The sequence below is a fragment of the Jaculus jaculus genome, chromosome 9 (assembly GCF_020740685.1).
Source record: "Jaculus jaculus isolate mJacJac1 chromosome 9, mJacJac1.mat.Y.cur, whole genome shotgun sequence".
Classification (NCBI taxonomy): Eukaryota; Metazoa; Chordata; class Mammalia; order Rodentia; family Dipodidae; genus Jaculus; species Jaculus jaculus.
In genome coordinates, this window is record NC_059110.1 from 82824765 (window position 1) to 82840052 (window position 15288).

Sequence of the window (15288 nt, forward strand, 5' to 3'; positions counted from 1 at the left end):
GGGCATGCCAGGGCTTCCAGCCACTGTAGACGAATTCCAGATGCATGCGCCCCCTTGTGCATCTGGCTAACATGGGTCCTGGGGAATCAAGCCTCGAACCAGGGGTTCTTAGGCTTCACAGGCAAGTGGTTTATCAAGTGGGAGAGAACCCTCTACGTGTGCTTAAAATTCAGAGGCAGGAACCAAGGCTGTCTCATCACAACTCTGATTGGCACCTTCTAAAAATCTACTCTCAAAACCAGAAGCAGCTTTTGCTGACATCTGCTCCTTCTGGGATTGGTATTTTTATTTATAAAATGATGCTCTTTTCCCCAAATAGAATCTTTTTTTTTTTAAAGAAACTTTCTGCCTTTGAAGGGTGCTGAGGCTCACAGCTTTGCTTTGTGGCGCTTCACGAAGACAGGAAGGTCCCTGGCCTGTGCCAGGAGAGGAGAGGGAAGGAGTGCCAGAAAGTCAGGATCTCTTTACATCCCGAGGTGCATTGTGTTCCTTATTCTCATCCACCCTTGTCTGGGGAAGGAAGGGAAGGGTTGTGGCCAGTCGTGATTGCCTGGACTGCGTCCTTGGGAATTGCACTGGAGGAGAGACAGGTGAGGAGTGAAGTCTGACAATGCCTGGCCATTCCCTTCCCTTCCCTTCCCTCCTCCCTCGGGTGAAACCAACCCGTGGCCCATGGGCCATGTGTAACCGAAAATAGCTTATGAATGCAGCCCAGTGTGGGATGGTAAACATACTTTAAACATTATGAGATTTGTGTGTGTGTGTGTGTGTGTGATTTTTCTCTTTGCAACTCTAGCTCACAGTTTGTAGATGACAACCTCATGTTGCAGTGTCGGAAAGGTGGACGTACCTGTGACCTCAACATTTCCTCCTTCCATCCCCTTAGCTGCCCAACATGTTCGGTGACCTTCGGTCCACGTTTATTGCCTTGATGATCGGATCCTATGCGTCCTCAGCAGTCACCTTCCCGGGAATCAAGGTAGGGGTGCGGCCAGCAGTTTCCTGTACATGAGCTTGGTTCTGGCATCTGGGCAAAGGCTTCTGCCAAAGCTGCCGTAACATCTCTGAAGAGAGAATTGTGGGTGCTATGGATGGCTCCTTGTTGCCCCTCCCACCTGGGCAGGATGCACCTGGCACCACAGAAGCATGAAAAGCAAACCACTGGACCTGTGGTGGGGTGAGGGGATCGAGTATGTTTGTAGGGAAGGGAAAGAGGGTGAGTGAGCTCGCCTCCGGTTCTGAGAGCCCCCCGCCTGTTGTTGTTGGGCTCATGTTCTCCGGTAGCCAAAGGTCTGCTATGGGCCAAGTTGGTTCAGCTGTTTCCCTCCCAGGCAGGATTCTGAGTCTGTAGAAATCACATGGGCGCAGGAGAAAGCGAGTGCCTCCCAGTCCACCAGACTCAGTGCCCTCCCCAATGCTGCCGAGGTGTGGGGGTGTCAGCAGGGGCACCAGCACTAAGGCCGGGTTGCTCTCAGCGGTGTGGGGGGACAGGAAGTCACATGTGGCAGGCTCTGGCCAGCCGTCCTATGGACTTTCTCTTGCTTCTGAGGGTGCAGGAACCAGAAGTTTCTTATCTTTTCAGTGTCTAAGTACTGGCCTTCTCCCCAGGGAGCTGAGAAGCTCTGTGCCAGTGCTTTGGGGACCCTCACATAAGTGTTGGAAAGAAATGGTGACAAGCCTGGCTGGTGGCACAGGCCTGGATTCCCAGCTACTCAGGAAGCTGAGGCAGGAAGGTGGCAAGTTCAAGGCCTGTCTGGGCTTCAGAACAAGTTTAAGGGTACCCTGGAACTTAGCAAGACCCTGTCTCATAATAAAAAATAAATTAGAAGGAGTAGAAGAAAATTAAAGTGCTGGTAGATAGTTCATTGGTAAAACGCTTGCCTACCATGCAGGAGGCCCTAAATGCAATCCCCAGTACTAACAAGAAAAGAAGGGGCCAGGGCTCTGGGAAGATGGCTCAGCTGGTAAGGAACCTGCTTGCATTCTTGCCATCCCAGGTTCAGTTCTCTACACATCTTGTAAGCAGGATGGGCATTTGTTTGCAGTGGCAATAAACTCTGGTGCACACACACAAATGAATTAAATAAGTAAGTACATGAAGGGAGAGGGAGAGAAAAAAAAATGTGACAGTCCATGCTAATATGTACTGCAGGCTGCCCACCTGCCAGGCCAGGTATTCAGCCTTCTCTCAGGATTACATCCACTTACCCCTATCAAAACATCTTGTGGACTAGAGAGATGGCTTAGCACTTAAGGCATTTGCCTGCAAAACGAAAGGACCCAGGTTCGATTCCCCAGCACCCACGGAAGCCAGCTGCGCAAGGGGCATATGTGTCTGGAGTTTGTTTGCAGTGGCTGGAGGCCCTGGTGTGCCCATTCTCTGTCTCTCTTCTCTCTATCTGTCTCTGTTTGCAAATAAATAAATAAAAATAAAACAAACAAAAAACATCTTGTGAGCCAGGCATGCTGGCGCATGCCTTTAATCCCAGCACTTGGGAGGCAGAGGTAGAAGGATCGCAGTGAGTCTGAGGCCACCCTGAGAGTACATGGTTAATTCCAGGTCAGCCTGGACCACAGTGAGACCCTACCTCAAAAAAAAAAAAAAAAAAAATCTTGTGAAAATAGTGTCATACCCATTCAAGGATCACATCTACTTAACCCCACCAAAACACCCTGTGAGGACAGTGTCACACCCATTTCACAGAGGATCAAAAAGAGAGATATTCGTCTGTTTAAACCTTCAGCATTTTGGGGCCCCTGTCATACTCTTCAGGGTCCTAGGAAAACATCAGTGGACCAGGCTAGCAGGTTCCTATCCTAAGGAGCTAGGCTGAAGGTAGGTGAAAGCAAGGTGGCTGGGCATGGTGGTACATATCTATAGTTCTAGCACTTTGAAAGTCGAGGCAAGAGAATCAAGAGTTTAACGCTGGCTACTACATAACAAGTTTGAGGCCAGCCTGGACAACAAGTGACAAAAACAGAAAGAAAAAGATAAAATAAGGAATGATCTGGGTGCGTTGCTTCACTTGTGGCAAGATCATCAGCAACAAGTGGGAGGCCTCCCTGGGGCTGCTGCAGGCCGAACACATGGAAGGGATGCCCTGGATGCGCTTGGCCTGAAGCGTTACTGCTGTTGCTGCATGCTGCTTGCACACGTGGGCCTGATTGAGAACTTGTTCAACTATGCGCCCCTGGAGAAGTGACTGCTCCTGCCCCGCTGACCGCGGACAGTCTATATCATGCTGAGTTACTGCTGAAGTGTGAAGTGGGCACAATACCCAGCTGTAGCCACTTGGCTGAGTACCCCACCTCATCCACCAAAGGAACTGTCTAGTAAAGTTGTGTGTAGAACAACCAAGAAAAAACAAAAAAGAATGATCTGGGCTAGATAGATTGCTTAGTAGTTAAAGTATTTGCCTGCAAAGCCAAAGGACCTCGGTTCGATTCCCTAGGACCCACATAAGGCAGATGCACAAGGGGGCGCATGTGTCTGGAGTTTGTTTGTAGAGGCTGGAAGCCCTGGTGCACCCATTCTCTCTCTCTCTTTCTCCCTCCCTCTCTCTCTGTCAAATAAATAAATAAAAATAAAGTAAAAACAAGTAACAAAACTTAAAAAAAAAGAAGAATCTCAGCCAGAGCTTGTCACTGTGAGCCAGTCAGAAGTAACAGTGATAGTGGCATGAGCCAAGTTGTGTATATATGGAGCCAGTAATACACTGGGGACAGAGAAGTTGTGATTACTGGAATGCATGGTTTCTGTGTTTACGCCATCTTCTGTCTCACAGGGCTGTGCCTCCTCATGTACACAGTGGGAGTAGGTCTGCCAACTATGCCTTGCCCATTGTCCACTCTGGCTTCCTCCACTAACTCTGCCTGTTCATCACCCCCTGTATCTATCAGCTCATCTACGACGCGGGAGCTTCCTTCATTGTCATCCTCGTGGTGTGGGCCGGCTGCTCCGGGCTGGTTTTCTTCAACTGTTTCTTCAACTGGCCACTGGAACCCTTTCCAGGGCCGGAGGACATGGACTACACGTAAGTAGGCATGCTCTCTGCCCCACCCTCAACCAGCCGGGGACCCAGGCAGCACCAACAGACACCCTCCTGTGGCCTCCAGGGTGAAGATCAAGTTCAGCTGGCTTGGCTTTGACCACAAGATCACAGGGAAGCAGTTCTACAAGCAGGTGACCACAGTGGGGCGCCGCCTGAGCGTGGGTAGCTCCATGAGGAGTGCCAAGGAGCAAGCTGCTCTACAGGAGGGCCACAAGCTGTGCCTGTCCACTGTCGACCTGGAGGTGAAGTGCCAGCCTGACACTGCAGGTACCTGCCATGTGGCCTGAGACGTCCACCGAGACATCCTTGTCGCATGTCACGTGCAGCCCAGTGCCCCCTTGACTGGGGCATCGTTGGCTGAGGCAGGCCGTGTAGTCAGCCTCGCTGAATTCCCACTCCATCCCAAAGGGGCGGTGGGGCAGCGGTCCAGTTGTACATACAAGCGCACTATGGCTCAGAGAGGTTAGGGAATCTGATGGTGCTGCACCACGAACCTCTCCTGGGCCCCTCCTCAGCTCCTGCCTTGCCTCCAGCAGGGAATGTTGGGTCAGCACCTCATGCCTCCCTCCCTCATCCTCACTGGTCTCTGGATGATGGGGAGCCACATCCCCTGGTCCTGAGCCCTGCGCCTTCTCCCCACAGCAGCCCCCTCGTTCATGCACAGTGTGTTCAGCCCCATCCTGCTGCTCAGCCTGGTCACCATGTGCGTCACACAGCTGCGACTCATCTTCTACATGGGGGCCATGAACAGCATCCTGGAATTCCTTGTGAGCGGTGACCAGAAGACAGGTAAGTGTCCTCTGGGCCTTGGTGCATTATTCCAAGAAAGGGTGACCCGGTCACTTCCATCTCCTTAGTGATTCCAACCCAAGCAAAACAGAAGAAAACCAAAAACCATAGTCTTTCTGGGCATGGTGATACATGCCTTTAATCCCAGCACTGAGGAGACAACATAGTGAATTCCAAATCACCCTGGGCTAGATTGAGATCCTACCTTGAAAAATGAAAAACAAACAAACAAAACACCTTAGTGAAGCCTTGTTGGCCAAGGGCTGGAAGGTGTTAGGCTGAGCTGTCACAGCAGGGCTGTGAAATGGCAGTGTCTGAGGCCCTGCTTGCTCCTTAGGACTGTTTGGTCACTGCCAGCCTGACTGTTCTTTCATGTCCCCATCAGGGTTTCCCGGCTGAGGAGGGAGGGAAGGACTAAAATAGCTGCATGTGTTTAGGGTGTGGGGTGTATGTTTCCAGTGCTGGAGGGGAGGGCTGAGGGCTGTCTGTAAACGTAGACACCGCCCAGAGCAGAGGCCTCCACCTGGGTGCTGCACAGCCCTGATTGGCACCTGGAGTCCCTGGGGGCTGCTGGAAGGACCTCGGTCTTATCAGAGTGCTCTGGGGCATGGGGCCCACCTAGCCTGCATCCCGCCCCTGGAACCGGGAAAGGCAGAGGTTCCCGGGAGCCCATAATCCAGTTGAGACTTGTTCACTCCGGGAAACAGAACTGATAACCCACAGGAAAACAGCAGCAGCCGGTCTTCAGCTGATGAGCGAGAAGCTTTGCTGTGACAGAGAAAGTCAGTACTTCCCCAGGGCCTGGGCTGAGTCAGCCTTAGTCATCCCTGAGCGAGAGGGCAAACAGGCGGGACAAACACATTGGGCAAATCCTCTTTGTTGGCAGCCTCCCTGGCCTGCAACTTTCTTTTGTTGGCTGACTTGTTTTTACCAGAGGAAGATACCATAGGGCTTTGCAAAGAGCCAAATACCAGCTTTGCACGGGGATAAGAGCACCTGCTTTCACTGAAGGACAAAAGTAGTAGTGAGCCAGGTAATACTGGCTCCTTGGTAGGAAAGCAAAGTAGAGAAATGCTGAATATCATGAACAAAAACACATAGTGGGTATGGACATAGTAAAGGCCTCAGGGGCCCTATTGGAGAAAATGACCTATTCAACTTCATTTAGTCTAGTGATATTTCCCAAATTTCTACCCGTGAAACTCATTTTTTTAGTTTAGTTTTGTTTTTGTTTTTCAAGGTAGGGTCTTGCCCTAGCCCAAGCTGACCTGGAATTCACTATGTCACCCTTAGAGTGGCTTCGAACTTACAGCGATCCTCCTACCTCTGCCTCCCCAAGTGCTAGGATTAAAGGTGTATGCCACCATCCAGGTTTTTTTTTTAAAAAATTAAAAAAGTATTTATTTGAGTGAGACAGACAGTGACAGATAGAAAGAGAGAGAGAGAGAATGGGTACACCAGGCCCTTCAGCCACTGCAGTCAAACTCCTGATGCATGCATGCGCCACCGTGTACATCAGGCTTTACGTGGGTACTGGCGAATCACACCTAGGTCCTTTGGCTTTGCTGGAAAGCACCTTAGCCACTAAATCATTTCTACAGCCCTAGATATTTTATTTATTTACAATCAGAGAGAGAGGAGAGAGATACAGCATGGGCACAGTAGGGCCTCTTGCCTTCGCAAACAAACTCCAGGTGCATGTACTGCTCTGTGCATCTGGTTTATGTGGGTTCTGAGGGATTAGACCCAGATCATCAGGCTTTGCAGGTGCCTTTAATCACTGAGCCATGTCCGGCCCTACCCATGAAAACACCTTTTTTTGGTTTTTGAGGTAGGGTTTTACTCTAGCTCAGGCTGACCTGGATTTCACTTTGTAATCTCAGGGTGGCCTCAAACTCATGGCAATCCTCAGCCTCCCTGGAACTTGCTGGGTAGGCCAATCTGGCCTAATACTTCTGGTGATACTCTTGCCTCAACCTCCCATGGGCTGGAACTACAGGCATGAGCTACCACAACCAGCTTAATCTTGTCTTTTTTTTTTTTTTTTTTTATCAAGTAGGGTTTCACTCTGGCCCAGGCTGACCTGGAATTCACTGTTTAGTCTCGGGGTGGCCTCCAACTCATGGCGATCCTCCTACCTCTGCCCAGCCCAATCTTGTCTTTTACTCAAATAAAAAAATCTTTTGTTGCTGCCCAAGGGGAATTTTTTCAACTTTTTATGTTCTTATTTATTTCAACAATTTATTTTTATTACTTTGAAAATCAAGTTTAAGCTGGTCATGGTGGTACACGCTTTTAATCTAGCACTGAGGAGGCAGAAGTAGGAGGATCGCCATGAGTTCAAGGCCACCCTGAGACAACATAGTGAATTCCAGGTCAGCCTGAATTCCAGGTCAGCCTAGGCTAGAGTGAGACCCTACCTTGAAAAACCAAAAAGGGTGGGGGAGGGGGGAAAGAAAGAAAGAAAGAGAAAGAAAGAAAAAAGACAATCAAGTTTAAGCTGGATACCATGGCACAAGCCTGTAATCACAGGTACTAGGCAGGCTGAGGTAGGAAGGTTGTGATTTTGGGTCTGGCTGCATATGAGATGCATGTGTGCACGCGCATGAGAGACCAGTCTAGGAAACTTGGTCTGAGGTAGACAGGAGCTCCGTCTCCCCAGCCTGCCACTGCTCCGGTGTTCAGTGTCCACTGATCTGGCTCTGCCCCACCCCCCAAGTGGCCTGCTAGTGGTCAGGGAGCTAATGGGGTGAAAAGAACCAGTTCTGGCTATCAGGGAAGACCTGCAGTATCAGATGGCTTGGTCAGATGTCTAGAGGAGACCCACTGACCTTTTCCTGTCTTGAGTACACAGCAGGAGGTAGCAGTGACAGCAGTGTCCCTTCAGGGCCACATGGTGGTGGGGGACTGTGATTCTGCCAGGCCTTCTGTACTGCACACAGCATGTCGCTTCCCCATCATGGTGCCTGGCCAGGGCCACAGGCCTGACTGACTCACCAGCCTGCCTGTGACGAGGCACCGGCAGCCAGGAAAACAGCAACAGGGGGCTGGGCTGTCTCTTTTTTCAGATGTGCCCTGTGTGCTGGCACGGGCTCGGGCTCGGGCTCCCTGAGCGCTCTGAGAGGGGCTTGTGGGGAATGGAATGCGTGGGTCGCTGAGCTAGTTAGCCCTCCTCCTGCCCCCACCTGCCTGTAACTGCCTGTACGTTTTCTTCCGCTGACCTCTCTCCTTTGTGCTTTTCCACCTCTGCTTTCTTGATGCAGTGATGGCCACGGGTAAGCAAGGGGTTGTTAGAGTGCATTGCAACACCTCTTGTATCCAGTCTCCATTCAGCCCAGAGACTTTCACCTTGAATTCCAAAATCCCTCTTGGCTAAACTGCTGGGGGTAAGGATGGGGCATTTAGCATTCAGCTATTTTTCTCTGAGCACCCCCCCTCCGGAGCATAATTTTGAATCCTTGTGAAGATGGAAGGCCCTTACCTCAGAGCTGTGAGTGGTGCCTTCCTGGTATATTTCTAGAGGCAGAAAAGGAATGGCCGGACACACACAAAGCCTCAGTCATGGGCATTGGTAATGTTGTGGTTCCTAAGTCAGAGTGACTTCCTGGAACTTCTGGTGGGGGGGTCAGTCATTGTGACATACTGCATTTCATTAGCTGTTTCTGGGAAAGAAGTGAGGATTTGGAACAAAAAGTTGGGTGACCTTCCCCTTGGTCCAGCTTTGATTTCAGAGGTTATGGTCTCTGGGCTCCCCTCAAGATGTACAGTGACAAGGGGGTTCTGATGCAAATCTCAAAAGGGCCTATTGGCACCTACACTTTTAGATCACACCCAAGCTGTTCTCTGGGGCTCTGTGCCAGGAGCCTCCATGACATGCCATTTTCCTCCCCAGTCGCTCTTTACACCTCCATCTTTGGCGCACTCCAGCTGCTCTGCCTGCTGACAGCCCCTGTCATCGGCTACATCATGGACTGGAGGCTGAAGGAGTGCGAAGATACCTCTGAGGAGCCGGAGGAGAAAGACACCACCCAGTGCGTAGGCAAGGCCGTGGCCCTGGAGAAAGACAACCGAGTGGCATTGCATGTTAGGCAAGGCCTGGGTTGGCAGGTTCAGTTTTATAGAAAGCAGGAGATGTGAGTGCTCAGGACCCTTGCAAGTGGCAGGGGACAGTCTCATTTGTGAAGCTCAGCACATATTTCTCTCACCCCTTAAGGAAATTCTCTAATATGAGAGGTTGAAAGACACTGAGACAAAAGCAGAAGAGACAGCTAAGGAAAGATCAAGACCCCAGGATGGTGCTCAGATCTCCGCACAAGGCTCACTCTAGGACCACCTAGAAGTCACTTGCCTCCAGGGTGTATTGCACCTGGTCTAATCACTCTAACCAGCTGAATTAAAGACAAGTTAATTGTGAGGATTAAACAAGGTGCTGGAGCCCTACTTCATGGAAGGCCTGGGCTCTAAGATCAGAGAATGAATTAAATGCTATCTTCTGACTCCACCTTCACATAATAAGCTGTTATTTATTATATCAGGCCCAGTGCCAAGCACATAATACCTCAGTACTTGTGACACTGTGCTGTGGTATACACCAGTGTTGTGCCCATTTCCCAGATGAGGGGACTGAAGCTAGGTGTTTGAGTCACCTGACCGAGGCCACATAGCTAGGAAGCAGTGGGCTTAGGACTCATTGCCCACCTTCAAGCATGAGGCATTCACCTGTGATCCTCCCTGGGGTGCCAGTGTGGGTGGTACGACTGGAATTGGTACTAGTCCCTCCACAAGGAGATGATTACAGAGACTACTCTGTTATCTAGGTCAGGCCCAACAGCCAAGAGATGGTTTGTGCCCATCCTGGTTCCATCTGCTGTGTGTTTATTCCCTTCACCCTATCCTGCCCCCGTGGGGAAATCCACTCACTGTCTTATTTGGCTTATTATCTGGCTTGTTAGCAGCTTCCTGCAAGATTGGACTTTGCTGTGTTCTCACTGGGGCACGTGCTGCTCTTTCAGTCCTTACAGAGCAGTGGGTGGGTGGAGGCCATCTTCCAGGTGCTCAGCCCGTTCACATAGGTGACCTCATGCTCAGTTGAGAAGGCAGCCCAGGGAATGTCCCTGGGCTGCTCTAGCCCTGACACAGCCTCTAAGACGTGCTCAGGTAACCTGTGATGGTCAAATCAGGTCATGTGCTGGGACCCCTGAGGCCTGACTTCTTGGGAGGGCCCCCCTTCCTCCAGGGAGCCCCCCAACTTCTGTGTGTACTTTTTCCCCACAGAGGTGAAAAGAAACAGAAGCGTGACAGGCAGATCCAGAAAGTCACCAATGCCACACGGGCCTTTGCCTTCACAAACTTGCTGCTGGTGGGCTTTGGGGTGACCTGCCTCATTCCCAATCTGCCTCTGCAGGTAGGTGTAGGGATAGGGAAGAGGCCAGGGGCAGTATGGAACAAGGTTAACGGGTGTTCAGATGCTAAAAAGTATGGGGTGTCTCGGGCTGGGGAGTTGGTTCAGTGGATAGAGGGCTTGCTATTCAAATGGGAGGACCTGAGTTTGGATCCTCAGTACCCCTGTTTGCCAGATGAGTGTGGTGACAGTAATGCCACTGCTTGGAAATTGAACAAGCTGGCCAGCTAGACTTGCTGAATTGGTGAGCTCTGGGTTCAAGTGAGGAGACCTTGTCTCAGTAAATATGGTGGAGAGTGATTTAGGAAAACAGTCAGCTCCAATCTTCATATGTATGTGCACATAGACCTGCACACATATGCAAACATGCATCCGCCCCATACAGCATTGTACAGTGTTAGGGCCGGTCGTGGAGGCGTCCGCCTTTAATCCCAGAATTTGGGAGGCAGAGGTGGTAGTGAGTTCAAAGCTACCCTGAGCCTAGTGAATTCCAGGTCAGCCTGGACTAAAGCTAGATTTTACCTTGAAAAACAAAACAACAACAACAAAAAATTGTAGTGTTAAAGCCATCCACACAAAATGCGACTTCATTCATTCAATTTAACCAATCAGCTGCCATTATTTATGTTCTTTATGGGGTGGGGAGTGTCCGGCTTCACGCTCCACAGGAGGGTGAAGGAGTGAAACCTGTTCTTCATGAAGGCACATTGTTCTTGGTCCTTTGGACACCTTGCATGCCATGAGTACTGCCATTGTCTGCTTCCTGGAACTGTGTGGTTACTTGTTTAGCGTTTTCCCAAACATCTGGAATCTGATGTCCAACGAGATTTGGCCAAGGCCAGGCCTGGTGGTACATGCCTGTAATCCAAGCACTTGGGAGGCAGACAGTAGGATCAGGAGTTCAAGGCCATCTTTGGCTACATAGCAACTTTGAGTACTTGATATTCTGTCTCAAAACAGGGCTCCTACTAAAAAATAAATAAATAAATAAATTTAAAATTTAAAAAAAAAAAAAGAGAGAACATCTTGGGAACATCTTGCCCCTGGCACAAGAGTGTCCATAGGGCCTTTGCTCTGGAGAGAACAGAGTGTGACTATAATTATGGCATTTTATCTGGGTTTAAAAGCCTAATTCCAGGCTGGAGAGATGGCTTAGCAGTTAAGCGCTTGCCTGTGAAGCCTAAGGACCCCAGTTCAAGGCTTGATTCCCCAGGACCCACGTCAGCCAGATGCACAAGGGGTGCACAGGTCTGGAGTTTGTTTGCAGTGGCTGGAGGCCCTGGCGCGCCCATTCTCTCTCTCTGTCTGTTGCTCTCGAATAAATAAATAAAAATGACCCCCCCCCAAAAAATAAAGAACCTTTCTTCTAAAAAAAAAAAAAAAAAGCCTAATTCCTCCAGGTATGGTGGTGCATGCCTTTAATCCCAACACTCAGGAAGCAGAGGTAGGAGGATCACCATGAGTTTAAGGTCAGCCTGAGACTACATAGTGAATTCTAGTAGCCTGGGCTAGAATGAGACCCTATCTCAAAAAAAAAAAAAAAAAGCCTAATTCCTTTATATAAGGTTTCTTATTTATATTTTATTTATTTATTAGTTTATTTGCTATTTTATGAGAAAGAGAATTTGTGCGCCAGGGCCTCTAGCCAATGCAGTTAAACACCAGATGTATGTGCTACCTTGTGTGCATGTGTGGCCTTGTGTGTCTGGCTTACATGGGTTCTAGGGAGCCCAACTTGAGTCCTTAGGCTTCTCAGGCAAGAGCCTTAACCACTAAGCCATCTCTCCAGCCCTATATTTTATTTTTGAATATAAGGTCTCACTATGTTTCCCAGGCAGTCTTGGAACTTGCTATGTAGACTAAGCTGGCCTCAAATTCACAATCTCCCAACCCTGACCTCCCATACTGGAATTATGGGAATATACCACCATGCCTACCTGTTTGTTTGCTTTTTTAATTTTTTTTTTTTGGTTTATTTATTTATTTGAGAGCGACAGACAGAGAGAGAGAGAAAGAGGCATATAGAGAGAGACAAGAGATTGGGCGCACCAGGGCCTCCAGCCGCTGCAAATGAACTCCAGATGCTTGTGCCCCCTTGTGCATCTGGCTAACATGGGTCCTGGGGAATCGAGCCTTGAACTGGGGTCCTTAGGCTTCAAAGGCAAGCACTTAACCACTAAGTTATCTCTCCAGCCCGCCTACCTGGTTTTGTATAAGATTTCTGAAGTTTTTGGAAACCTGATTTGTTAGAGATTGTAAGCAAGGCCGACTTTGTACCTGCCTGCCTCCACCCTGTGGTCTGTGAAATGTTCTAGCAGTCAGTAGTGTTTACAAGGTGCCAGGTGTTGCACTGCATTGAGCCCACAGGTGTGCGCATCTACTGGAACTGTCAAGTGTACCTGCTGATACTGGGCATGCAGACCGGAGTAAGCCATGGGAGACTCTTACCAGGTCCAGGTGGCATAGACTCACAGGCCCTTGCTCGGACCATTTTGTCCAATTAAGACACAGTGCTCAGTGGAAGGGAGCCATCTGCTTTTTGTCGTATTTTTTTCTTTTTGTTTTTTTTTTGAGATGGGGTCTTGCTCTAGCTCAGGCTGACCTAGAATTCTCTAGGATGGTCTTGAACTCATAGTGATCCTCCCACCTCGGCCTCCTGAGTGCCAGGATTAAAGGTGTGCACCACTGTGCCTGGTCACTTTTTGTCATATTGAATTCTATTTTTTTTTTATTTTTATGAGAGAGCATGTGTACACACGCATGTAAGAGAGAGAGAGAATTGGCATGCCAGGGGCCCAGCCACTGCAAACTCCAGAGGTGTGCACCATCTTGTGTGCACGTGTGACCTTGTGCTTGCGTCACCTTGTACGTCTGGCTTACATGGGATCTAGAGAGTTGAACATAGGTCCTTAGGCTTCACAGGCCAGTGCCTTAACCACTAAGCCATGTCTCCAGCCCTCTTTGTTTTAAAAAAATATATTTAATTAATTAATTTTTTATTTAAGAGAGAAAGAGGCAGAGAGAGAGAGAGAGAGAATGGGCACACCAGAGCCTCTAGCCATTACATACAATCTCCAAATGCATGCGCCACTTTATGTATCTGGCTTACATGGGTTTTGGGTAGTCAAACCTGGGTCCTTGGGCTTTGCAGGCAGGCACCATGACTGCTAAGCTATTTATCCAACTCTGTCTTATTGAGATCTTTTTTTTTTTTTTTTTCTTTCTGAGGTAGGGTCTTGCTCTAGCCCAGCCTGACCTGGAATTCACTATGTAATCTCAGGTTGGCCTCAAAGTCACTGCACTCCTCCTACCTCTGCCCCCCAAGTGCTAGGATTAAAGGCGTGTGCCACCATGTCTGGCCTGAATTCTTATTGAAGGACAAGTTGTGAAAGGGCAACAGTGATTTGAAGCCAAGGAGTCTGTTCAAATCCACGTGTACATGTGTATGCGTATTTGGGCAGAGCCCTCTTTCAACCCTGCCAAGGGCAACTCTGGCCCCTTCTGCCACCCACATTCCTGAGATCAGGTCCTAGCTGCTAAGCAAGGTGGCAAGACCGTGGATAAAAGGAACACAAGGTCCTGGGGTTGCAAAGTGGATGGCTGGTGCTTCTCAAGCACTATTAACTAACAAGGGCTTTTCAGAGCTGGCTAAGCTTGCCAGTAGTGGCCTTCCCAGGATGGAGCGTCCCAGAGCCTGTGATGGAGCTTTGCTATAGAGGTAAGGACAGTCACCTGCCATTTGGGCCTGAGTGCCGAGGCAAAGAGACCTCTGAGAAGGTCCTCAGATGAACAGAGAAGACTGGGTTATAGTTAATAGCCACCAACCCAGTGCTGTATTAGTATACATGTATATATTTATTCATAGGCTTATGGTGGGCATGGAAGGGTCTGGAACCCTGATTTGTAGCATTTGTCCTGGCTCACTTCAAACTCCCAATGTAATGTCACTGAGTATGGAGTTGTGTGAGAGAAACACACTCTTCTACCTTACATATACAATATAGAGAAAACCCCTTTGCAGCACAGATAGTAGTAAAACTAGTGAAAAAATTCAGAAGTAATGCATTTTGAATACTCATTATCTTCATTTTAATGTCACCTTAGTTGTAGTTACATAATTTTATCTTTTTTATTTATGTATTGGTTTTCTGAGGTAGGGTCTCACGCTAGCTCAGGCTGACCTGGAATTCACTATGTAGTCTCAGGGTGGCCTCAAACTCATGGTGATCCTCCTACCTCTGCCTCCCAAATTCTGGGATTAAAGGTATGTACCACCACACCAGCTCTTTTATTTATTTATTTATTTATTTTATTTTTTGGTTTTTCGAAATAGGGTTTCACTCTATCTCAGGCTCTCCTGGAATTCACTATGTAGTCTCAGGGTGGCCTTGAACTCATGGCCATCCTTCTACCTCTGCCTCCCAAGTGCTGCTGGGATTAAAGGTGTGCATGACCACCCCCAGCTTTCTTTCTTTCTTTTAAAACTTTTTGTTTATTTTTATTTATTTGAGAGCAACAGAGAGAGAGAGAGAGAGAGAGAGAGAGAGCACGCCAGGACTTCTAGCCACTGCAAACCAACTCCAGACGCGTGCGCCCCCTTGTGTATCTGGCTAACGTGGGTCCTGGGGAATCGAGCCTCAAACCAAGGTCCTTAGGTTTCACAGGCAAGCACTTAACCACTAAGCCATCTCACCAGCCCTCTTTTTTTATTTTTATAAATATTTTTACTATTAATTTATTTGCAAGCAAAGAGAGAATATGTATATGGGTGCTCTGAGATTTCTAGCCACTGCAAATGAACTCCACATGCATGTGCCACCTTGTGCATCTGGCTTATGTGAGTACTAGGGAATTGAACCTGGGTCATTAGGCTTTGCAGGAAAGCACCTTAACCACTGAGCAATCTCTCCAGCCCCTAATTTAATCTTTATTTTTAAATTTAATTTTTTTGTTTGTTTTTCGAGGTAGGGTCTCACTCTAGCCCAGGCTGACTAGAAATTCGCTATGTAGTCTCAGGGTGGCCTAGAACTCATGGCAATCCTCCTA

General features: G+C 48.8%; 1 protein-coding gene and 1 pseudogene across 3 annotated transcripts in view; both read left to right on the forward strand.

The window, feature by feature from the left end:
- Positions 1-15288, forward strand: part of Slc43a2 (solute carrier family 43 member 2) — a 55925-nt gene that overhangs the window by 31865 nt on the left and 8772 nt on the right. Inside the window, exons 6-12 of one of the 3 annotated variants that reach the window (XM_012950993.2) lie at positions 887-979; positions 3901-4034; positions 4117-4319; positions 4695-4841; positions 8105-8116; positions 8734-8872; positions 10116-10245. In XM_012950993.2, the coding sequence (XP_012806447.1) occupies positions 887-979; positions 3901-4034; positions 4117-4319; positions 4695-4841; positions 8105-8116; positions 8734-8872; positions 10116-10245 (858 nt within the window). The remainder of the gene's footprint in view (positions 1-886; positions 980-3900; positions 4035-4116; positions 4320-4694; positions 4842-8104; positions 8117-8733; positions 8873-10115; positions 10246-15288) is intronic. The other 2 variants (XM_045158233.1, XM_045158234.1) reach the window with 2 other exon arrangements.
- Positions 3004-3203, forward strand: LOC105944722 (annotated as a pseudogene).